This window comes from Cynocephalus volans, chromosome 8 (assembly GCF_027409185.1).
Source record: "Cynocephalus volans isolate mCynVol1 chromosome 8, mCynVol1.pri, whole genome shotgun sequence".
Classification (NCBI taxonomy): domain Eukaryota; kingdom Metazoa; phylum Chordata; class Mammalia; order Dermoptera; family Cynocephalidae; genus Cynocephalus; species Cynocephalus volans.
The window spans coordinates 20,065,518-20,090,287 of NC_084467.1; the positions used below are offsets into that span (position 1 = coordinate 20,065,518).

Consider the following 24,770-nt stretch of genomic DNA (forward strand, 5'->3'; position numbering starts at 1 on the left):
AGCTGGTCTTGCTAAGGGCAAACTCTTACACTCTCTCCCTGTTCCCAGCAAAGTTCTACAGCCTCCACTCTCTCCTTCTAAGCCTCCCACTGCCCTGGGCATTCCCCTTCTCTTGTCCCTGAACAAGACCCTTCACCGCTCCGGCTCTCAGTCTCCCCATCTGTAAGATGGTCTCCCAGTAACTTTCAGCTGGGTTGACTAGATATCCCAGGTGCGCGCCTCCTGCGGCGGGGGAGGCGGCTCTCGGACCCTCACCCCTATGGGTGGGAACTGGGGACAAAAAGAAAGTACGGGTGAGGGGTGTCTAGGCTTTCGGCTCACTGCCTTCGGGGTGCGCTCGTCTGGACAGCCTCGGGGAGCGCGGCGCGCTCCGACCCCAGCGCTGCGGCCGGGGCAGGCCGGGGGGAGGCCGGCGGCCGGCGGGGGCGGGGCGGGGGCGGGGCCTGGCCGAGTCTCGCCCCGCCCCGTCGGACGCCGCCGCGGAGCCCGCGCCGGGGAGGGAGGAGCGATGCCCGCGCGCCGCCAGGCCGGGCGGAAAGTTTTTCCTGACGGAGTTTTGGCGGCGGCGGCCGGAGATGGCCATGGACGCGCTCAAGTCCGCGGGACGGGCGCTGATCCGGAGTCCCAGCCTGGCCAAGCAGAGCTGGGGGGGCGGCGGCCGGCACCGCAGTGAGTGTGTGCGCGTCCGCCGGGCCCGGGCCGGGGTCAGGCCGAGGCGCCCGGACTTGGGCTAAGTTGGGGGGAGAAGCGGGGCCGGACCCGCGCTCGGTCCCGGTGCGGCCTTTCCCCCGCCCTGCGGGGTTGGGGTCGCCCGGGGTCAAGTTGTGCTCCCACTCCCGCGCTCGCTCTGTGCAGCTGGGAGGAGGGACAGAGCTGCGGGAGGAGCCCGAAATCGGGGTCCCCAGGTGCAGGCGGCGGCGGCGGGGGCTGCAGGTCGGGAGAAGAGACTAGCGCGACCCCCGGCACCTCCCCATTCCGCCGCCTTGAGCAGTTAGGGGAAGGCAGGAGCTCGGCGTCAGTGCCCGGGGGAGGAGGAGTGGGTGTAGGGACATGGGAAGATGTCCCCATCCCCGCACCCCTGCGCCCGCAGGTAGCAGCGGCAGGCGGGAGCCCCCTGGCCCCCTCGGGCCCCACCCCCACCCCAGCAACGCACGAGGCACCCAGAAATCCACCCAGGTCGCAGGTGCCTTCTTGAAGTTGGGACCGAAGGCCCTACCTGGGGTGTCTCGGGAGGGCCCAGCACCGGGCGATCTTACCCTCGAGTCTCCTCCTCTAGCCGGTCAAGGGGGTGAGGCTGGAGTCCCGGCTATTTTTAAAACTTGTTTTCTCTTCCACCTTTCCCCTCCCCCACCTCCCTCCCACCACCCGCCCCGGGCTTCCGAAGTCCCTGGGCGCCCAGGCAAACGGCAGACTCGCCGTCATCTCTCCTGGGCGTCTGGGAGGCTGGGCAGGGCCTCACCCGGCCCCCCTTCTCTCTCCCTGTCTCGGGTTACTCTCAGGGAACCCGTCACCTGGCAACTTCCCTGAGGCCTGAGAAACCTAGCCTAGGTCCCTCCTTTTTCGCGAGGGGAAACGGAGTTGCTTGTCTGGAGTCACAAAGGCCCTCCTGGCTGATGTGGAGCCAAAGCCCAGGACTCCTGCACACACTCATTCCCCTGCCACCCACCTTGGGCCGTGGCCTCTCCCCCACCAGGGAACAATTGACAGTACAGTCCCCACCCCTCCATTCCCTCTTTGCCATCCAGGGCTCCGCCAGGGGAGCCAGAGTTCCCTCCTCCCAGGAGCGCCAGCGTGTCTGGGCCTAGAGAGCCGCCCTGCCCCTCCTCTTGTCCTGCTCTGCTGTTCCAGCTGTGGCCACCTCCTAGCCGAGACTGGCATTGGGAACATGAGCTGGTGCCTGCTGATGTGGTCAGAGACCCTTTAGGGCTGGGTCAGGCCAGGGATATAGCATCTCACACTTACAGAGTCCCCAAATAGCCCCTTTAAAAATTCCTGGGCTATAACATCTGAGAATGATGCCCAATGGGGGAACCCTGCCATTTTCTCCAGAGGTGAGGGGGAGAGGGTGGATTGGACAGCCCCCAGGGAGGTAGTTATGAAGGAAGGGAGGCTGGGCAAGGGACGAGAGCCCAGAAGCATCTCTGAATCTGGGGAAGAGGTAGCCACTTTGGATGGAAGAAAAGGATTTTCTCTTGCCTTCTCCAGTCTTGGGCAAGTCACTTGTCCTTTCTGATCCTCAGTTTCCTCAACTGCAAATAGAGATAACAATATTTACCTGGCAAGGGTGTTGAGAAAATTCACAATAATGCTTCTTCCTGGGACCTAATTGGTGGCTTCCTTCTCCCCCGCTCCCCTTCCCCCTGCCTGTCATGTGGACCCTCAACATGATTGTTACAATGGCAGAACAGGTTTTGGGGGCTCAGAGCCTGACTATACCTTCAGAGGAAAGAGAGACACCCCACCCCACCCCCAGTAAGCCCAAAGTGCTGTCCTGGAGCCTTCTATACCCAAAATGAACTGGGTAGGAGCCCCACATAGCCCTCATTATTAAGTCTCCATTTCCTCATCTGTGTTGCAAACAACAGTAGTACTTGCCTCAGACTTTTTTGTGGGGATTAAATGATATTGTGTTTTGCCTGGTGTAAAGGAAGATTTTAAAAGACAGTTTACTGCTTTTGCCACTATGCGTTACAAAGTGTTTGTTTCTATCATCTCTATTGCTCCTGTGAGGTGACAGGGTGGGGGATTTTTATCATCAGATCCATTTTAGAGATAAAGGAACTGAGGCTCAGGGAAGTAGAGCCACTGACCCCAGACACAGAGCTTTCAAGAGGCAGAGCTCTAAATCCGCAGCCCTGGGGTCTTATCAGTGTGCCTCGTGGACTCTGGCCATGGGAGGAGCTGGGGACAGGCTCCAGCCCAAGTTGGGCTGGCAGCCCCTGAGGACAGCGGTGGCCACAGGTTGGAGAAGGAAGCCATGGAGTATGTTGGGGTGGAGGGTGCTGGGGCAGCCTTGCTCAGGTTTGTGACCCAGACAGGCCTTGGGCCTAGCCCCTGTGGTTGAGTTTTGGGGCCATACTGAAGCTAGTGGAGTTAAGGTTTGACTTGATGCCTGCTGTGACCTGCTCCTCCCCTCTCAAGGTCTTCAGCTGGGATTAGCATGAAAATTGTTTTATTTGTGGAGAAACTGAAGCCCAGAGCAGGGCTGCAGCTTGCCTGAGGTCACTCTGCAAAACTAGCACCCCAGGCTTCTTTGCACTGAGCCTCACACCTCCTGTCTCACAGTTGTCCTGACCTCCAACATATGGCCTTTCTCTCCATCTCCCATGTATGGCCTTTCCCCATCCCTTCAGGAACCATAAATATTTTATCTTATTTTCTAGCCAGGGATTTCCTTTTCTTCCAGCTGCCTGGAAGGATGGCTTACCCTGGCCCCTCAGTACCCTTCTTTCCAAAGGTACTGGGGTCACTCTGACCCTCGGGCTCCTTTGTGGGTTGTGCCAACCTGTCAGAGAACCCAAAGAGAAGGGGTGAAGAAATATGAGGTGCAGATTCTAGTAAAGCTAGTTCATGGTGGTAGGCGAGGAGGGGAGGATCTACTCATACTTGCTTAAAATATTTATATGTTATAATATTGTAAATAAACCCCCAAGCCATAATTATTGGGCTCTGACTATGTGTCAGGCATTGATAGAGGCGTTGGGGAATCTATGTTGACTGAGTTGTGTCTCTTCAGATAGTACTTACAGTTTGGTGGAAGAGGCGGACAGAGTGACAAGGACACAGATAAGTAGTATGGCAGTGGACGGTGGTACTGCCGTGAATAAAAAGAAAGCGGGTGAGGAAATGATGGGGACAGCTTTTTAGATAGGACTGTATCTTTGTTTGGGTTACTCTAGAAGTAGATGCAGAAACGAAGACCTAATGAAAGTCCTTTATTTGGGAAGAGATCCCAGGAAATATTGTTTGCATAAGTGAGAAGGGAAGGGAGTCCAAAAAATGGGCAACATGATGCAAATTACCTCTGTGGGCTACTGGAGCTTAATTTCGGGGACCTCTGGGAGGCAGTGTAGAGTATCCTCTTCAGAGCTGTTCCATCTGAGGGGCAGTCCCAGCAGTTGTGAGTGGAGGACTTAATTGAGATCCTAATTCACCAGTCTGCATGGGCCTCAGCGTCTCCAGCAGGCAGAATGGTGGGTGATGGCAGTCAGGTGGTGTGTGTGGAAATGGTACACACAGAGGAGATGAGGTGGGGTACTGACAGTGTCAGGGAAGGCCTCTGAGAACGTGACCTGGGGCACATGGGTGGATCCAAGGGGAGAAAAATCTGGGAGAACATTCCAACCGGGGGAGCAGCAGGTGGAGGGGACATTTAACTAGAGGCTGGGACTCGGCTTCTCACAGGTCCGATGGCTGAGGGAGGGACATGTGGCTTGAAGGAGTCAGAGGTTACCCACTGCCCACTGAGGGTCAGACACTCCTTTCAGGCAGCCCTGCAGGGCTCTGCCTGACCCCTTCCTTGCATCGGAAGGGGCTTGGGGGGCTGCAGGAGGGGGATGTAGGATTCCAGTGCCAGTGCTGTCAGTTATAAGCCATGGCCAGAGTCCTCTCAGCTTCTTTGTCTGTGAAATGGGAATGCTGATAGATCCTTAAATCTTCTCATAAAATACTGTAAATTGCCATGTGCATGTTAAAGCTCTTTGCACTTGACCATTAGTAATGACAGTAGCTCACACTTAAGCGGTACGTGGCATATATTGGACAAGGTTCTAAGCCCATGTCATGTGTGAACTCATTTCATCCTCACAACAGCCCCATGGGTTGGATGCTATTATTGTCCCTATTTTAAAATGAGGAAACTGAGGCTCAGGGAGATTGATTGACTATGAACCCCACAGCCGGCTCCAGACCCCGTAGCATATTCTCTTATAGTCTGAGTATGTACTTAGGAAATGGTAACTGCTGCAATTATCATTTTAAAAGGTATTTTCCTATGGGCCGGCCTGTGGCTCACTCGGGAGAGTGCGATGCTGATAACACCAAGGCCACAGGTTGGGATCCTATATAGGGATGGCCGGTTCGCTCACTGGCTGAGCATGGTGCTGACAACACCAAGCCAAGGGTTAAGATCCCCTTACCAGTCATCTTTAGAAAAAAAAAAAAAAAAGGTATTTTCCTTTGATAACAGTCTCAACAGCTTTAACTACTAAAATTTGCCTGGTATTTTTCTGATGATGCTCTTGAGGGGCTGAACCCCTTTGTCAGATAAAGAAACTGCAGCCCAGAGAAGCAGCCACACTCAAGGTCAGGTCAGAGCTTGAGCCCCTCCAAGATGTTCACTCAGTGGTGTCTGAGGCCATCTCCCCACCAGGCTGGAGGCCAGGGCCCTGGTCAGAGGCTCCCCTGGGCCCATGGGTTTGGCTGCAGCTCTGGTGCTGCAGATACCAGCCAGGCTAGGTCTCCCCGGGGCAGCAGAAGGGGCACAGGGGCACCCTGCCCAGCTCTTGATTCCGGGGTAGAGGCCTTAGCAAGGAAAGAGCACATGTTCACAGCTGTATGTTAGACTGGACATATGGTCTGTCCCCAGCTAACTCTGGCAGCAGGTCATCCGTAAAATTGCAACATTAAAATAGCACAGTCATTACCCACCACAGGGCCAAAAATAACTGGGACCGGAACAGGGCTGTGGACTCAGGCCTGTATTTCTCTGGGGGCGTCTGGGAGCTCCTCCTGAAGCAGCTTGTGGCCTCCAGCCATCAGCTGGGCTGGCATGCAGCCCTGCTGCATCCTATTTGAGGTGGCTGGCTGGTGAGCACGGCAGGCATGTCTGTCTTTATTGAGTGCTCCCAGGTGCTGTTTTCTGTGGGGAGGGTGTGGATACCAGAAACCATACACCTCAGGGAAGAGATGAGTCACATGCATAGAAGTTCAAGAAAGGAGACAGGGCTCCCAGAGGAAAAGAGTGTCTAGGCTGGGCCTGGGAGGACCAGGTGACAGAGATGGGGGGACAAGGGAGAAGTAGGATGAGACTGGACAGCAGCATTGGGCAGGAGTGCACCTTCTCCATTCCAGGTCCTAGGGAGGCAAGTGTGAACGGCAGGTCCTTCAAGGGAAAAACCCAGGGGGTGTAGGTGTAGGCAGCCGCTTAGCAGTGGGTGATGCAGCTGAGTGAGGAAAAGAAGGAGATGCACACTCGAGAAGGGCACAAGCCACCCATGGACAGGAGGGATGACGCCCATCAGAAGGCATATGGAGCACCCACCATGGGCCTGGCCCTCTGCTAAGTGCGTTTTATTTTATCGTCAAATCCGAGGGTCAAAACAACCCCATGAGCCAGGGACTGTTGTTTCCCCATTTTATAGATGAGAAAACTGAGGCTCAGGGCACATAATTAGCTCACTCACGGTCACTCAGACATGAAGCATCAGAACTGGGATTCTAGGATTAAAGCCTTTGCTCTTAACCACTAGGCTATACTGCCTCAGAGAAAGCTTCCTGGAAGAGGCTGGCTATGTGGGGTTTTGATCAAGCAAAGGGAAGAAAGTTGTTTCGAATAGAGAGAACTACTAGAGCAAAGGCACAGAAGTTGGAAAGTAAATGTTACATTATGGGGAAGAAGCTTGGTCAGAGCTTCTTGAGGGAGTGGGGTGGGGTGTGTGTGTGTGTGTAGGGATATTGTAGGAGAGGAGACTGGGGAAAACTCTCCCAACAGTCACTGTGGGAATTGCCTATAGTGGACTGGTAGACTGGGGGGTGGGGGTGTTTGTCTGACTTGCTGTGTGACCTTGCACAGGTCCCATCCCTCTCTGTCCTTCAGTTGCATCATCTATCAAGTGAGGGATCTGGGCAGAGGGTCTCTGAGGCTGATGAGTGGCAGTCAGTCTACAAGGAAGTGGTAGATTAGGAGAATGGTCAGGCCAGGAAAGGAGGAATGCAGAAAAATGCCAAACATTTCAGAGGTCAAGGAGGACTCGGGAAAGTTTTGACAACAAAGAGATCACCAGTGACCTTGGAAAGCTTTGGCCCTTTGGAATGCAGGGAGCGGAAGTGGCTTTGGAAAGGGTCCAGGAAGGGGCTGAGCTGAAGGAAATGGGAGAATGGGGACATGAGAAGTGGGGGGAGGAAGAGTGTTTGCCCTAGAGCAGGAATGGATAATGAGATGAACATGTCCACCCTTAATAGATTGGTAATGTCTGCCTGGGGCCTGTGTTAAAAAACAATCGGGGAAATAGAGTGGCAATCAATTAGCAATGTCTGCCAAGGACACAGGCGATAGGCGTGGCAGCATTTTGCCATCCTTGCTTTGGTGAGTCTCAGGTTAAAAGTGGTGGTCTGAGTATTTCGGCCTGCTGAGGGGAAGCCTTTAGTATTAGGAATACCTAATTCCAGGTGGGAGGAAATACTTCTAGTTCCAGGAACCTCTTGCTAGAATTAAGGTAGTTTACCTCATGGTAAGGTAGAAGGTAGTGTTGTCTAATGGTCAGCAGCTTGAGCTTTTGAGGCAGTCCTTTGAGCCTCAGTTTTCTCATCTGTAAAATGGGAATGAAAGAATGCCTACTTGCAAGGTCACTGTGAGTGTTAGAAGTCATGGAGATAGCTACTGCTTTATTATCGTGGTATCTTTGTTACATGATTGATTGGCTCTGATTTACCTTGATGATGGTGTTGTTATTCTTGGTTTCTTGAGATCAGGGCCTATGTCTGAGTTGCTACAGGGCCCCATCACTCAACATAGGACTGGGACACCTCAGGGACTTTGATTCTTTTTAGAGGATTAAATGGAATAGGCTTGTGGTTGATGGGACGGAGGATGGGGTCACTTTGGGCTTTGGAATCATCTCAGTGGGGTACTGGCCCCATGTTGGGGTGGAGGCCCAGGGATAAGAGCTGGAAGTCAATGGGTCAGAGGCCAGAGCTGGAGGTGGGCTTGCCCAGGTCATTCCTTCACTCAGCATATATTGAGTGCCAGTTGCATGCCAGGTTCTGGACGACTAATCAGTAAGTCCCTGCTTACCTGGATCTCAAGGGGTGGGGGGAACTGGGTATATCTGTAAGTTGCTGTTTGACCCTCCCTGACCCTCAACACACACACACACACACACACACACACACACTCACTCTCACACACACTCTCTCTCTCTCTCTCTCTCTCACACACACACACACACACACACACACACACACACTCACACACTCTTCTTTCAGGTGAGGAAACAGTCTCAAATAGGGACAGTGGCTTGCTTAAGGCAAATCCAGAGAAATATGGGTATATAAGGCTCCTTTGGTTGTGGAGGAAGGAGAAAGAGCCCCTGGAGGCCTAGGGCTCTAAGCCAGGAGATAGGAAGGGCAGCAGAGCTCCAGACTGGGTAATGGACCTGGTGTTGCCATCTGAGCCCAAGTTTCCATTCCTGATGGTGTAGGAACCCCAGAGCCAGGTTGAGCCTTGTAGGGGGAGCCTGCAGCCCTGCCAAGGCTTCAGCTGCCCTGGAACTAGTGCTAAATTTTCTTCCTGTGGCTTTTCCATCAGAGCCAGTACAGAAGGCCCCAGGAGGAGACAGGGAGGGCACAGGGCTTTTCCCAGTCCCCTCACAGGGGATGGTCTAGGGTAGCTGGCGCTGTCCACCTCTCTGGTGGCTGATGGAAGCTGGTTCCTGTCTGGATCCTGCTCTACCCTTAACAAGATCATAAGAGAGACTGAAGAGCAGTTTTTCATCTGTGAAATGGGTGCAATCCTAATGACTACGTCCTGCAAGTACAGCATGTGTGCGGGGATTATAAGGGACAGGCAGAGGGTCCTAACAAGCAGAGCGTGGGGTGTTCACTCATCCTAGTGATGGGGGCTTGGAAGGGTCCCTGGAGGCCTTCCTTCCTGTTCCAGCCTCAGTGCTTCCCAGCTGAGTGGTGTGGTGCCCCCGGGCCTCAACTCCCACAGAGGAGCCCAGGGGATGGGTGCACCCTCAGTGAGGCCTGCACTTCCCCTCATGTAGCTCTGCCCTCTCCTACGTGGGTAGGGTGGGGTGGGAGCCTCTTTCCAACTCTCCCTCCTGGTCTGTTTCCCCACACAGTAAGCCAGGCTCCTCCCCTCATTTTCCAACCTTCCTGACATCAGTCATGGTCAGAGTTTGCAGAGGACCCTTCCCGTGTACCCTGCTCTGTGCCATGCTGCAGCCCAGAGAGTCGAGCACTGTTAGTCTCAAAAAGGAGAAGCGACTTCCCTGAGACCACACAGGGTGGGAAGCAGAGTCAGGATTCGAACCCAGGTCTGCCAGATTGACATGACATCATCTCAGACATCACCTCCCTCTTTCCACACTGCCCCTTACTCCAGGCCCACTCTCCCTGGGCTACTGTCTCTTTCCTGGCCCACTCCCCCGAACCTGTTGGTCACCTTGGATGTGCACATGGAGGAAAGAAGTGCAGGCTGGGGCTCTGGGAACCACCCAGGTTTTCATCTGACTCCAACCCTGTACTCACTGTTTGGCTTTTGTCTCATGGCTCACCTCTCTGAGCCTCAGTTTCCTACTCCATAAAATGGGGATAATTCCTGCCTCACAGGATTGCACTAAAGATTTGGTGGAAAATGGTATGGTTTACCCTCAGCAAGTGCTAGTGTTGAGGTTAGAGTTGGGCTCTGGACTTGAAAATACAGCTCAAATCCTGGCTCTTGTACATACTGGCTCTGTGGACTTTGTTATGTGATTTAGCCTCACTGGGCCTCCGTATCTTTGTTTGTAGGTGGGTATGATGAAAGTGCCCACCTCTTAGGTTCCCATGAGGATTAATGAAAACTGTATGTAAAGCTTAATACCACAGTGCTTGGTATGTACTGGAAAATATTAGCCCTTTATTAAAAGTAAAAATAATGGTGGGGGGAGGACCCCGATGCCCCTTGCTGGGTTTTCCTAGGAGTTGGGGGCTGGTGAGAGGTGTTGCTCGTGGTGGCCCTGCCCAGCAGGGTCTGAGGACCTGTCCTGCCCTGCCCAGAACTGCCTGAGAACTGGACGGACACTCGGGAGACGCTGCTCGAGGGGATGCTCTTCAACCTCAAGTACCTGGGCATGACACTGGTGGAACAGCCCAAGGGCGAGGAGCTGTCGGCCGCCGCCGTCAAGAGGATTGTGGCTACAGTGAGTGCCCCAGTCACGAGGGGGTGGAGTAGCCATGAGCCAAGGGCCAGCTTCTCCTGGGATGCCCCTTGTCCCCAGCCTGTTACCCCGAGTCTCCTTGCATTCAGCTTAGTGACTTTGGTAGAGGGGAGCCGTTGGACTTGCGGGGTCAAGGTCAGTGTCCTCCTCCCCAGTCATTGTGGCCACAGCCTCATCCAGCCTCCCCACCAACGCAGCTCCCTGCCTAGGCGTTGGTCACTTTGTGGCAAGGAGGGTAGAAATGTTGCTGTCACTTCTCCACTTGCCCAGTGACCTGACAGACAGGGTAGCCCATCAGAATCCAGATTGCCCTCCCCCCCAGCTCCAAGTAAGCAGAGCCCTTTAAATTCCCCTCCCTTGGTGGCCTTTTATCCTTCATCTCAGGCCCTGGCAGGTGCAGTAGGTGGAACAGAGTCCTTGGGAGTCATCCTGTTGGTTGTGATATTCAATTCAATGCTCAGAGTCTCTGGTCCCTCCTAGCTGTGTGTTCGTAGGCAAGTCCCTTACCCTCTCTGAGTCCATTTCCTCCTGGGGAGAAGGAGAATGAGAGTCCGTCCTCCTGACTTTGCGGATAACTTGAGGTCCAGTGCGTGGCAAGCAGTAAGTGCTCAGTGAGCAGCAGTTGTTCCTGTTTTCATTACAAGAGGGTGCTGGCTGAGTTGTCTTTCCCCCAGCACCTGCTAGTCGCTTGAGCTGAGGCCCTGCACTGGATCCTTGGAGCCATCAGGTGTAGCCCTCAAGGGTGGGCCTCAAGTGATGCAGACAGGCTCCTCTGACCCATGTCTGTCCCCAAGGCTAAGGCCAGCGGGAAGAAGCTGCAGAAGGTGACTCTCAAGGTGTCGCCACGGGGAATTATCCTGACCGACAACCTCACCAATCAGCTCATTGAGAATGTGTCCATTTACAGGTATGCTCAGCATGGGGGCTGGCTAACTCTGTCACTTGGGATGGTAGGTGGAGTGTCCTGTCTGAATCTAGGCTCTACCACTTCCAACCTAGATGACCTTGGAGCCTCAGTTTCCTCATCTGTAAAATGGGGGTGGGAGCGGATCCTGACCTGCAATGCTGTTAGGAAATGCTAAGTGCACAGCGCCTGGCTCACAGTGAGTGCTCAGTTAAGTGGCAGTTGCTGCTGTCATTATCACCAGTTGTAGTGGGCAGCTGAGGCCTGATAAGGCCTAGAACCCCCTCCCCACTCACACTCCCCCAGCATGCTGCCTTTTCCTTCTGCTGTGAACACCACAGCTCAGCTCTGGGCATCTGGCCAGGCATCCCAGGGAGGCCTCAGGCAAGGTCTGAGGCCAGAGCGTTAGTGGGCCTGCTGGTGCCAGGGAGACTTTGGGGCCGCGGGCTACTCCCACCTCCCTCTTGGCTGGTCAGTGGTAGGATTTCAAGACTAGAAGGGGACAGCCCAGATCCATTTTACAAATGGGGAAGCTGAGGCCTAGAGAGGGAATTACCTAAGGAGGCTGCAGGATGAGGTAGTGGCTGAACTGGTACCAGGACACCCAGGCTGAAGTTCTGTCCAGCAGGCTCCCATCTGCCAGGCATCCCTCCATCCTCTTGCTTTGTCTCCAAGCAGGTGGCTTTGGCAGCTGGAACACAAGCCAGTAGTCGGGGTGGGTAGATGTGGTGGTAGTGGGGGGATGGTTCACAGTTTCTGGCTGCTGTCTTCCTTTCATCTTCCTGATTTTACCCGCCTTCTTTTAACCAGCATTTTCCAAGTCCTGCTCTACCGAGGTCTGTGCTAGAAGAGGAATCTGACCCAGCCCCTGCCCTCAAGGAGCTTTTAGTCTAGTAGGGAATGGAGGAGAGGAAATAGGAAATAGAGGATAGTGTTTCCCTAGAGGGCAGAGAAAGAGGGGTCTGCCTGGGAAAATATGGAATGGCCTCCCTGGGGAGGTAGCACCTTCCTGGGGCTTGACGAATAGCAGGATCTAGTTGATTGATACCAAGGACCCAGTGGCATTTAGGGCAGGAGGCTGGACCCCTGGGATGGAGGAGAGGCAGCCAGGGACCTGGCACCCCCTCCCTCTGCTCACCTGGGATTTTTAAGTGGTGTCAATCCCTGTGATTGAAGCTGGGTCCACACGGGTGAGGGAGTGAGTCCGCTGAGCTCCTATCTCACTTGTGGGCTGCTAGCTACTGTCCTGATTGAGATTCTGAGGATGTTTGGAGGCAGCACGGAGGGATCAGACAAGTGAGAGAGGATGGGAAGATGGAGGGCTCAGCGGAACCACAGTTGTGGATGGTGTTCCATGCAGAGAGAGCTGCTGTGTCTCTCTTCCCAAACCCATTGGGGCTCTTTGTTCGGTCATCTTTACACATCCCCACCCCATTCCCAGCTCTTCCACCCCTGGCCACAGCTCCAGAACTTGCTAATGGTCCCAGATCCTTGGGCAGGGGCATGGATCAGAGGGTAGGACAGGCAAGGGGAGGCCAGGTGAAGGGCATCAGGGAGCACGGCAGTGTCCTGCTTCTGCTTTCATCCAGTCAGCACAAGCCCTTAAGAGGCAGCATGACAGTGATTACAACCTCTGGGATCCCACAGGTGAGTTTAGGTCCCAGCTCTGCCACTAGCTCTGTGGTCTCAGACCTTTAGCCTCAGTTTTCTTATCTGAAAAGTGGGGAGAGTAATACAACCCATCTCATAGAGTAGCTCTGAGAATTAAATGAAGTGATATCTACAAGCTCTTGGCACATTGCCTGGTATGCAGTAGGGGCTCAGCCATTACTACTTGGGATGCAGCTCATTGTGGGGTGGGAAGGAAATAGAGGGAAAGTGCCCTTCCACTGGTCTTTACCCCCAGGACTTCCAGCCCTGGGTCCCTCCCCCATAGGTGGCACAGGATGCCAGGCCTCATGGCCAAGGCTAGATCTCCAGAGTCTCGCTCTGGTGGAGTGGAAATAGCAGACTCGCTTGGAGGAGATGCCATATGGCGCATCCCAGATGTGGTCAGGCCCCTGTGCCAGGTCTGGTGACACTTCCCACTTGCCTTTCAGGATCTCATACTGTACAGCAGACAAGATGCACGACAAGGTGTTTGCATACATCGCCCAGAGCCAGCACAGTGAGAACCTTGAGTGCCATGCCTTCCTCTGCAGCAAGCGGAAGATGGTCAGTGGGAGGGTGGGCTGGGGTGAGCTCTAGCCTTGCTTTGGCAGCCCTGCTCTTGGGGGCCTGATTTAGTGTTGGCATCTGTCTGGTGCAGGAGGCAGGATCCGAAGGGGACAATCACTTAAAAAAAAGTGTGAAATCTCTGAAAACTCCAAGTGGGTGCTGATGGCTGTGGCAGAGACTAGCCTGTGTCCCCTTGGCCCCTTTCTCTCTGTAACATGATTTGTTGGGCTTGAGATTTTTTTGGGTTTACTGTCATTAGTATGGTCTGAGGGGTGCAGGCCTTGTAAGGATCAGTCCTTGGAGATGGGAGGTCAGAGGGGCCTGGTGTGGAAGGCAGAGTCGAGAGCCCTCAGAGGACTGTATTTGCCATGGCCAGAGCAGGGAGGAAAGTGGCCATTTTTTGGTCCCTAGTCCATGCCCATTCTAGAGCTAGACTTTAAGGTATTTTCTCGTTTAATCCTCACAAGAACTCTGTGAGGTGGGAACTGTTACTACATTTAGTTTTTTTGTTTTTGTTTTTGTTTTTTTTTAATGGGGAAACGGACTTCCAGAGGCCAACTGTCTTGCTGAAGATAACATAGCCAGCCAGGGGCAGAGTGAGGCTTTAAACCCACATTCCTTCTCTCCCTGCATGACTGAGGAGCCAAGAGCTTCTTGTCCCATTTCCAGACCACCCCTTGGCCACCTCTAGCTGGGATGACTGGGAACCTTGGTGGTCTCTGGGAATTTGTCTTGAGTTTTGGAGCAAGGAGCTTGAGTGGGTCAACCTTTGGCAGTGAATCGTTTGTTTCTGAGGTGCCCGGGATCTGAGCATCCTCCCTATAGGAGGTTCCTGACATCTATTGATTGAGTGTTGGCATCTGTTTAATGTCTGTTGACAGCTCAGAGCCCCTGTCCCCATGCCCTAGGGTGCTTGGAGCCAAGGACACAAGATCCTCTCCCCTCCCCCATCAACAAAGGACACATCAAGGACATCACATAGTCTCTGTGGCCCCAAGCTTCCTGCTACTCATCAGGGCACACTTTAGGTATTGTCTAAGTTTCCTATTGCTGCTGTAACAGATAACTACAAGTTTAGTGGTTTAAACAACACACATAGATTCCCCTACAATTCTGGAGGTCAGAAATCTAAAATAGGTCAGCAAGGTTGTGTTTCTTCTGGAGGCTCCAGGGGAGAATCCATTTCCTTGTTTTTCTGCCTCCTGGAGACCACCTGCACTCCTTGGTTCCTGGCTGTGGCCCTCTCTTCAGAGCCAGCAGCGCAGCGTCTTCCATTCTCCTTCTTGCTTCCTTCCTCATGTTGCTGTTTCTGGCTCTGACTCTCCTGCTCCCTCTCAAGGCCCCTTGCGATGATATTTGGACCCACTAGGTAATCCAGGATAATCTCCCCATCCTAAAATCCTTAACTGAATCACATCTGCAAAGCCCCTTTGCTATGTAAGGTCACATGCGCAGGTTCCAGGGATTAGGGTGTGGCCCTCTTTGTCTGGGGGCATGGTTCAGTCTACGCAGGTGTCATGGAGGGGTTCTGTGGGAGGAGGCAGGCTAGGGGTCTGATCCTGGCTGATGTACTGTGTGATCTTGGATAAGACCCTGTCCTTCTCTTGGCTGCTTGCCCATCAGCAGAATGAGGAAGTCGTCTCAATGACCTCCAGGATTGTTCTGAAAAGCTCCAGGGGTATTTTTGGGTGTTTTTTTTTTTTTACACCTTGTTTTTTTCCTGCAGACTCAGTGTCACCACCAGCCGCTCACCCAGGGTTTTGTGATGCCCTAGGGCTCTGAGCTGCCTTGGCTTCTCCCTTGACAGCCTCTTTTTCACAGATAGTAGCTCTTGGCTTTGTCTCTTATGAGGCCACACAGACTTAAAAATACAAGCTCGTTATGTCCCCATCGTCTTTTCATCCCCATTGATCAGAACAAGCGCTGGGCAGGACAGCTGGCCCACAGCCATTGCTACAGAACGTGGGCCTTGGGGGCAGGGGTGTTCTGAGATGCAGGGGCTTCCGCTGGGATGGGGGTCTGGGAATAAGAGAAAGAGGGTGCTTGCCCAGCAGTTCAAAGGGAGGCCTGGCCCAGGGGCAGTGGACTTCAGACAGGATCAAATGAAATCAGCCTGCCCTAGGCCAAGAGATCTGTTCTGAGGAAAACAGAGCCGGGTCACTGCTGGGCCACTGATAGCAGAGCCCTGATGGGGCAGAGGGAAGGGCTCCTGCTAGACACTGCCGCTCTTCATTTTTTCTTAGCACCTTCTTATCTATGGTCAGGGCTGCCTGGCTGGATCGTGGCTGATCCTTCTCCTCCACCCTTTGCCACTGGGCCTCCCCACTTCATGGGGCCCTGGGGAGCCATCTCCAAGAGACAGCCCAGCCCAGTGCAGTGTAAATGCACCACCCAGGCTGGCAGTGTGCTGATGGCCTCGCAGCCTGGCTATGTCTGAAAATCCTGAGATTCTTGGGTCTTAGTGGACGTTTGCTTGGGAGAGGCAGAAGAGAAACTGGATGCCCCAGTTTCTGTAACCCACCTGCTGGCAGCTTCCTGCACAGATGTTTGGTGCATTGGGGACTCCCAAGTCCTGTGTTGGGCACTGGGGACCAAAGACATTGGCCATGGAAGAGCCTGGCTATAGTAACAAATACAGGGGGCTTGGTCCTAGGGTGGAGGTTGTGAAATCTCACTGGAGGTCAGTAAGACTTCCCAGAAACAGAGACATTTCGAATTGGGCTTTGAAGGATGAGTAGTGAGGAGGAGTTTGCCAGGTTGAGAGAAAGGGGAGGGAGGAGTGGTGAGAGGTGAGTGCATGCCAGCACGGGAATTAACCCATGCAGAAGCACAGAGGTGCAGAACGAAGTGCTGCCCTGGCTGTCGAGGACTCAGGTGACTCAGGTATTACTAGCACATGGAGTGGGTGGCCTGTTGGAGCCAGCCTGGGGGCCTTGGGCTGGGATGCTGATGGGGCCATTGCTCAGGGTCTCCATACTCCCACTCTTCCTTGCTGGGTTGCCTGAATGAGCAAGAAGCTTGGAGAAGGGGTTCCTTTCTGGGTCACCCAACAGTTCAGCTCTGGAGCAGCATAACCACTAAGGCCTCCCTTCCTTGCTCCTGTACTATAAAGAACGGTTTCCATCTGCCCCACCAGGAGGTGTCAGCGAGCACTTCGGCCTCTGGGCTCTCAAGTGAAGGTGGACAACCTCAGGGTTGTGGAGCAGGTGCTCAGCCTCAACTGGTAGTAAGCAAAGAGACACCCCCAGTTCTACCCAGCAGTATGGGACAGGGCTGTTCTCCCCGCTGTGGCTGTTGGCATTCGTGGGCACTTCTATGAAATGATTTATACTCCTGGGGCAGCAAGGCTGCTAGAAGGCACATGGCCTGACTTCGTCTGAGTACCTGGCCCCCTTTGAGTGCTTACCAGCTCAGTTACTGGGAACAAGGCAGGAACACGACAGAGTGGGCGAGGTAGAACCCAGTCAGGGTAATAGGACCGGCCAACAGGTCAGAGACTCTCAGAGGGGGATAGGCACCAGTCTGAGGAATGCAGGGAGGAAGGCTGCTGGCAGGCAGGCCCAAGCGGTCCCTCCATCTAATGCTGGTGCCCAGATTCCTGCAGCCATCCCAGGAAGCAGGGCCCACCCCCTTTGGTCCCTGCCCAGCCTAGTCTTGCAGCCACCTGTACATGTCCAAATCTTGAGTTATATTTGGTTTAACTTACAGCTTAGGACTTCAGGGCAAAAGAGTGGGAATGTATGCAAATGAACAAGCAGATTTATACAAAAACAGAATAAGCTTGTGTCCCCAGATTTTCTGCAGGCAAAAATAATGGTGTTTCCATGTCCCTCCCGCATTGGGTGACCCGCCCTTATTGGGTGCATAGTGATCTGACTTGGCTGGTAATTAGCCCATATTTTTAGTTCATGGGCAATTCTCAGTGGTAACTGGATCTATTAAACTTGATTCAGATGTGACAGCTTAAATTGTAAACAGCTGTGAAGAGTTTCATACTTAATTACCATATTTAAGTTTTGCCATAAAGCGCCTGTACTTCCATCAAAAATGTAAATGACGGAGACATTCAAATGAGATTTTATACTTCGTGAAGTTTAATTGGCACAGATCAGTCAGCTTGTTTAGAGATTTAAAAAATTTTTTTAAAAAGAGTTTTAAAGTCAGTGGCCACAGATTCATTTCTCAATTAAATTGAGTTGTCTGGCAGAGGGGAGAGAGTGGGGCTGAGGCTAAACTTACTGTGTACTTGAAAGATGCTGGTGCTTTCTTTTCTCAGACAGGGTTTTCAGAAAGAAGCCAGATGTTTTTGGCTATAGCTATAAGCTTTGGTACTTCCACTCCTAAAAGCTGAGCTGAAGTGACCTGAACTGCAATGACAGGAAGGTGTTGAGATGAATAGGGGCTGGGGGTAGCTCCTGGCTGGAGCGAGGCCTCAGAAACCTGCCCCTTAGAGAAACACAGGTTAGCCAGCATTGTTGCCACCCCTGGGAGCTTTGGCCTGTTCTTGGGGTGGGGGTGGGGGCAGGGGTGTTTAAGCTTATTCTTGCTTTTAGGGAGCACACAGATGGGGAACACATAGGCATGTAAGCTAGTGACATTTTTGTATGCGTGATGCTAGAGGGAGGGAGGTGGGGTTGGAAGAGTGCAGTGCTGTTGATAGGAGAGAGGTGATGACATTTGAGTTGAGTTAGAAGGGGTGGGTGGGAGTTCCCCAGGCATGAAGGGCCAAGGTGTAGCCCCTCCTTATAGGTGGGATATGGCACTGAATGGTTTTGGTCCCCAGGTACTCATTGACATCTTGCTCCTGCCAGGAAATTTATAAGCCTCCTACTCCCTTTCTGGGATCCAGTTACAAGCCACTCTGCATAGACCTAAACAGAGTCTAACCACCGCCACTGTGGCTCATTCAGGCAGGGGCTGGCCCTTCCACCTCTGGCTTTTTGTTCCCCAATTCCAAGGGCTAAGCTGGTGTGTGAAGACCTCAGGTAATTCATTAGGGAAGGCTTCCCAGAGGAAGTAAGCCTCACAGCTCACTGAATTCAGGGAGGCCCAAAGGGGAAGGAAAAGAGTGGAGGTAAACAGCCATTGAAAGGGGGATGCTAGAATGAGGATGGACTGGAGGTAGCGAGGATGGGCCCCACCTGCCTCTGCTCGGGTGTGGCCTCCTTACACACGGGCAGCTTTGGTTACCTGCTCCCCGCCATCAGGCATCCCAGAGCCTGAGATGGAGCCCAGAGAAGCTGCAGGGAGGGAGCCAGGGGCCCGGCCTCGAGTCCCCGGCCCTGCAGATCAGACTTGCTCTTCCCTGGCTGACACTGTACCCCTCCCTGACCCCACTTCCTGTTTTGCAGGCACAAGCTGTCACCCTCACCGTAGCCCAGGCCTTCAAAGTCGCCTTTGAGTTTTGGCAGGTGTCCAAGGAAGGTGAGTCTTACTCATCAGCATTGTAGGGGGATGGGGATGGGGAGACATAAAGGCCCTGGAGTCACACCTGGACTGACTGCCAGCCTCACCCACTACCTGGCTTGTAATTTGAATAGGTTTCTTCATCTCTCTGAGTCTCAGTTTCCCCATCTGAAAAAACGGCAACAGCCATCTCCCTGCCCCAGGGTGCTTGTGAGGATTAAACAACATCTGCAAGATTTCTTTACACCCAGCTAGAGTTTTAGGGAGACCTAAAACTGCTCCCTGAGACTGGCCACAGCCTACCCCTGCCCAGGGCTTGCTGGGGACAGAGTGCTGAGGTCTGAGGTTCTGACTTTTTCACAGAGAAAGAGAAGAGGGAGAAAGCCAGCCAAGAGGGAGGAGACATCCTGGGGCCATGCTGCGACAGCACCCCCTCCCTGAAGAGCCGTGAGTCTGGGGCAGGGGAGGGGCCAGGTTTGCCTGCCCGGCATTGGGTCTGTCCTTCTCCAGGGGCCCACTCCCTCCTGGGCTGTAGCAAATTCTTTTTTTTTTTTTTTTTTTTTTTAATTTTTCTTGTTAAATAATATATGTTCATTATAGATAAATTAGAAAATGTGGATAAAGGGAAAAAAATTACTTGGTGCTTGTTCTTCTAGATATGTTTCTGTGCAAACATATAAATATATGTATATATCTCTATACACTTTACATCGTGTTTTGTGATCTCTTAAAAAACTTAGCTATTGTGAATATAAAAGTTTCAGTCTAATTCATTGGTGGGGAATGGGTTCTCCCACTGTGGGCAGCTGTCCAGCTACTGGGAGGGAGGTGCACAGTGGGGCTCTGGGTGATCCGGGTGATGGGTCTGGCTAAGGCAGCATCTGAGAAGGTAGTTGGGACTAGGACAGCCGAAGAAGCTCCAGGAGGGGGTCAGGAGATGGGGCTGGGGGAAGAAGAGACTTTTTTCTCATTAACATACTGACCAGATCCCCTCACAGTGGTCGCCACTGGGAACCTGCTGGACTTGGAAGAGACGGCCAAAGCCCCACTGTCTACGGTCAGTGCCAACACCACTAACACGGACGAGGCACCACGGCCGCAAACCTTGAGCAGCAGCGGTGTTGTCTGGGTGAGTGGTCATGTGGCCTAGGGACTCCCACAGGATTCAGTGGGCCTTGGCCTGATCTCTGGACAAGCCTGAGGCTGCTCTAGGGCCCAAGCCCTGGCACCTGTGACTTGTGGGCCACTGGGAGGACCAGACCCAGCCCAGCAGTGCACAGGCCTAGTATAGAGGTAAACAATGTCCCCTTTGAACCCAGGACTGCATCCCCAACAGGCTTGGCTCTCAGCACAGCTGTCTCCTCACAATGCCCGGCCTCTTGCCTGGGCATCCATGGCTCTGCCCACCACAGAACCAGCCAAAGGCCCCCTTGTTCTTGGTATGGCAGTTTGTTCCCAACACCCCTCCCCCGTCAGCCGTCTGAATGAGGAGCCAGAGACTCAGGCAGTTGTCACCCTGGCCCCTGACCTCTCTGTGTCTCAGTTTTTTCATCCCCTCAATGAAGGCGATGACCTCTCCCTGCCCACAGAATGTCCCAGAGAAACCTGAACTTTTCTTTAATTTTAATTTTTCGTTTGGAAATAATTTCAGACTTTGTTACAGAAATAGTACAAAGAATTGCTGTTCACCCTTCAGACAGATTCCCCAAATGTTGCCATCTTGCATAACCACATCACAGAGATCAAAATCAGGAAACTGACACTGACACAACACTTTAGATAACCTATAGCACTTACTCACATTCCTCCATTTGTCTCTCCAGTGTCCTTTTTCTGGTCCAGGATCCATTGCAGGATCTGATGTTAACTCTTTTTGTCATATCTCTTTAATTTTTAAAAATCTGGAACATTGAGGGACTTGAAAAAATGTCAAGTCCATTTGGCTATTGGGGACTACCCGGGTGTCCCTCGAGCCTGTTCTCTGCTGTCTGGAAACCATGCTTGTCACTTGCCCATCCTCACCGGGAGGCCATGGAGGGACCTCGCCCAGCGTTTGCCTTCTGAGGCTATGGGATTCCCGCCATCAGTATTCCTCATAAGCTTGGAATTTTGGCTTGGCTTTTGGAAGTGGATGAAGGCAAGAAAACCTCCTTCCCCACCCTCTTCCTTTTGGAATTTGAAAGACCTAGAAGTCATCAGGATCCACACCCTCATTTTACAGAAGGAAAAGCTGAGTCTCAAAGAGGAGCAGTGACTTGCCTCAGGTCTCACAGGCAGGTGGTGGCAGAGCAGGGAATGGAACCTGCCCAGGTTTCCAGACGCCCCGTGATATGCCCTTTCTCCTGCCATAAAGCCCTAGCTTTGGGTCTGTGGGCTGAAATGCTGGTGGCGGCAGTCAGGTGGGGGCCTGCCTGTGCCTGTTGCTCCAGGCATTCCCCTGTACTGTGTTCTGAGCCTGTCGCTTACCCAGGGCCGGGACAGGCCCCAGCTGTGGGCATGGGCTCCCCCAACAGAGTTCTCATCTCCTGCTTTGTTTTCCCAAGGAGCTGGACGACGGCCTGGATGAAGCATTTTCCAGGTAGGTTAGCTGGGTTCCTTGTGCTGCAGATGGGGGCCTAGCATGTGTGGGCCCGTCCTGCCTGTCCTTTCCTCCTGGGGCCTTGTGCCATGTCAGAGAACATAAGCCACTGACCTCCACAGTGAGGATCCCCATCCTGCTACTTGAATACCTCCAGAGACAGGAGCTCATCATCTGGGGAAGGAGCCCCTGCCAGGGTTGGCCAGATCTGTTAGAAAGCGCTTACTGTGGAGTCAAAAACCCTTCCTGGTGGCTGCTGTGGTGAGTCTGAGCTGAACTAAACACACTGCATGCAGCTCGAGCTTATTTCCTCCTCCTCCACCTGGTGTAGCCCTCAAAAATTGGCTTTTTTGCAGGCTTTGTTCCCTGCAGAGGTTTTGCATTTATGAAAAGAGGCAGGGAGAAGGCAGTGCTTAATTAAGCCCCCAGAGTGTTCCATAGAGGAGGAATGCCAGGCACAGTGAGGAGATATTTTGGTAAAGCCTGAGGGTGGTGGCATTTTCTCATTTTCCCAGGGGCCATCCCTGTAGCCATGGCTACCATAGCCTGGGGACATGCCACCACGAAGGCTGTGGCTGAGAGAGGGCTGGGCAGCCCAAAGCACTGGGCTCTGGTCAGTCAGGCCTCCCCTTCTCCCTCAGGGGCCCTCAGCAGCCCCTACAGCCCTCCCACAGCAGGGGCTTTGCTTGTTGGGTGGGAGCGGAGGCAGGGTCTTTTGCCCTCTTGGCCCCTCCTGCCAGAGCCTGCTGGAAATTCCTTGGCCCAGCCCGCAGCAGGGGTGCATGCACAGTCCCTTCCTCGAGGCAGAGATGTTCTTTTTACCACCTTCCCTGCTTCAGTGGCTGTCTACAACCTCCTTGTTTAGAAGATCTTCCATTTGCTTTTCCAGATTATTCAAGTATCATGTACCCTTTATTAACAATTTTGAAAATCAGCAAAGCATTAAGCAGAAAATAACACCATCTCATAATCCCACAGCCCAGATTTTTGGGCTTAATTTATGCTAATCCTATACATGTACATTATTTTGCATTGATCAGCTCCTCATGTATGCATTTTGGGATCCTGGTTTTTCACTTAACATCAGTGTGCCGGAAGCATTTCTCCAGGCTGTTAAAAACTCCCAGAAACACGTCGTTCATTGACTGCCTAACATACTCTTGAGGACATGGGCTGTAATTTACTTCATGCTCCCCTATTCTTTTGGACATTTAGGTTGTCTCCCTTTTTAAATTTGCTTTTTGAACAGTGCAGTATTGAACTCAGTTACGGCCAAATCGTCTTCTCATGGTTGGACCAGTTTCCTTGCCACGGCTCGCCCCCGTTGCCACCCATTGCCCTGGAATTCCCTGACAGCCATGGCATTGTGTGGGCATTCTGCCTCTCTCTTGGGGGGTGGGAATGCCTACTGCCTGCCCCACGCTTTTCTGGCCCTTGTGACCCTCGAGGGGAGGCTCTCTGGTCAGAGGCTCCACCTCTCCTGGCATCTGGAACTTCCTTGGCCCTGTGTCCCTCCATTTTCCCGCTTCTGACCCTGGTGCTGGCCAGCCTGGACTGGCTTCTCAGGCCCCCACCAACCCCTGGCCCCAATGCTCAGCTCACACAGCTCTGCCTTCCAGGCTTGCCCAGTCGCGGACGAACCCTCAAGTCCTGGACACTGGGCTGACAGCACAGGACATCCATTATGCTCAGTGCCTCTCACCTAGTGACTGGGACAAACCTGACAGCAGCGGCACCGAGCAGGATGATCTCTTCAGCTTCTGAGGGCCCGGGGCGGCAGGACACAACCGGCCCTGACACGTGACAGACCAAAGCGACCTGCAGCAGGGGAGCCAGCTCCAGGACCCACCAACCACCTCTTCCCACCTGCAGCACTGCCAGCCTGCAGATCAAAGTTGCAGCCAGTCAAGCAGGGGGAAAGAGAGAGTTGTTTTTTTTTAACCCTGCTCTTTCTCTAAGAACTGAAAGATGCCTTGAATATTTATTCAGTGACTCCTGGTTTATGCTCGGGAGCCGGTTTTGCGTCAGGCACGTCTCCTGCTGCATAGTATGCAGTGCTGTAACCGGCCGCCTGCTCTCTCTTCCCACACAAGCTCTGCTCCGGCTGTGGGTGTCAGGACAGTCACCAAAGCATTTCTTGTTCCTTCTCTCTTTCTAAGGACCAGGATTTCCCTGGAGTTAACTCTGCTTCTTACTGAAAGCAGTCGGATTCCCAGCATCTTTTGAGTACAGTTGGGCACCTGCAGCCTCAGGAGAGGACTGTGTCTTCCAGCCTACCTTCCGCAGGGCCCAGCAGGCCCAGGCTTGAGCCCTGGACCCCAGGGCTCTCAGAGACAGAGGGGCAGCCCCGACCAAAGACAACACTCAGCTTGGCACTTTAAAGCACGCACAGCAAGTGTGGCCCCCGGGGGCTTGCCCATGGTGCTGCATTAAATAGAGCTTTCTTTCTGCCCTTCCTCCATGAGAAGGGGCCCAAAGTCCTGTGAATGGTCCCCATCAGTGCTTGGAACCAGTGTAACTGGCTGTCCATGACTCCCAGAGTCTGACTGTGGCAGTGGGGATCATCTCTGAGTGACTGCCCTCCATCAGTCCCTATCCCTGCCTCCCCGCTCCTGCAGACGAGGTGGTGCCTACTCTTCTGCTTTGTCTGTGTGTCTATGTGTGCAAGCATCTCAGAGCCCTACTTCCCCATACTTCCTGAGATGGTGTGTGAAACTTAATACCTAGATTCATTTAGAAATGTTGTACAGCCATTTTACAGATGAGGAAACCAAGGCCACAAGCGTGGAAGGGGTGGAGTCCAGATCTGCTGCCAAAGCAGCTTTCTCTACCCCCACCTCTCACAACTCACGCCTCCTTTTTATCTAGCTTTGTTGTCCTCCCAGAAACCAAAAAACCCCAGCTATTTTTTGACCAAAATGTGTTTCATAACAAGCCATCTGGTGCCTTTCCACACAGAGCTGGCGGAAGCCTGCGTGCCCTGTTAGCTGTCTCGCTGTTGATTTCCGTGAAAATGCGAGTGTTTGAAGTCTGCTAATTCAGAGGGCGAAACAAAATCAAACTCTGTAAGCATCATGCTGTTCTCTTTCCTGACGCTGCGACCCTGGGTTGAGGCATACCAGCAGCAATCTGACTTCAGAATCTCTCTTTTCTTCCTCTCCTTTTACCCCCACGGGGCTACCAGCATCCCAAAACCTGGCGCAGCTGCGGGCATCTTTTCCATCCTGAGGTGCCTCCAGTGACCTGGCTTGAAGGATCAGGTTCTGCCAACCCCAGGAAAAACACACACCGTTTCTTAGACTCCACTTATCTCACCAAGCATTTGGTTAGAACACATTAGACAGAAGTGCCTGGGGGAGAGGCGGATGGGGTCTATAGGGTCTTTGTCACAATATGAGGATAATTTCCTTTCCCTGCCCCAGCTCCTGCAGCCCCTCTCCTACCTCCCACTAGGTATCAACCTCTGCATCTGTCATCAGGCAGCAAGGATGAGATGGGGCACGGACCATCCTTGGCACAG

At 53.2% G+C, this 24,770-nt stretch overlaps 1 protein-coding gene across 4 annotated transcripts; it reads left to right on the forward strand.

Moving 5' to 3' along the window:
• The first annotated feature begins 506 nt into the window (after positions 1 to 506).
• Positions 507 to 23,727, forward strand: LDLRAP1 (low density lipoprotein receptor adaptor protein 1). Of its 4 annotated transcripts, XM_063105429.1 has the most exons (10): positions 507 to 669; positions 9,985 to 10,127; positions 10,940 to 11,052; positions 13,149 to 13,263; positions 18,618 to 18,690; positions 19,036 to 19,119; positions 19,659 to 19,801; positions 21,216 to 21,250; positions 21,408 to 21,511; positions 22,870 to 22,945. In XM_063105429.1, exons 1-9 carry the CDS (start codon positions 576 to 578, stop codon positions 21,463 to 21,465), a joined length of 858 nt encoding a protein of 285 aa, XP_062961499.1. In that variant the 5' UTR covers positions 507 to 575; the 3' UTR covers positions 21,466 to 21,511; positions 22,870 to 22,945. The 4 variants fall into 4 exon arrangements, with proteins under 4 accessions (XP_062961499.1, XP_062961497.1, XP_062961498.1 ...); XM_063105427.1 differs by lacking the exon at positions 21,408 to 21,511 and having other exon boundaries at positions 22,870 to 23,727; XM_063105428.1 differs by lacking the exon at positions 21,408 to 21,511 and having other exon boundaries at positions 19,671 to 19,801; positions 22,870 to 23,727.
• Positions 23,728 to 24,770: the final 1,043 nt, after the last annotated feature.

Excerpts from the sequence above, each read along its gene's own strand:
- LDLRAP1 (XM_063105427.1), top strand. The coding sequence starts at position 576 with ATGGCCATGGACGCGCTCAAGTCCGCGGGACGGGCGCTGATCCGGAGT. Across the intron at positions 10,128-10,939 it reads TCAAGAGGATTGTGGCTACA|GCTAAGGCCAGCGGGAAGAA; the intron begins GTGAGTGCCCCA and ends TCTGTCCCCAAG. Across the intron at positions 21,251-22,869 it reads CTGGATGAAGCATTTTCCAG|GCTTGCCCAGTCGCGGACGA; the intron begins GTAGGTTAGCTG and ends TCTGCCTTCCAG.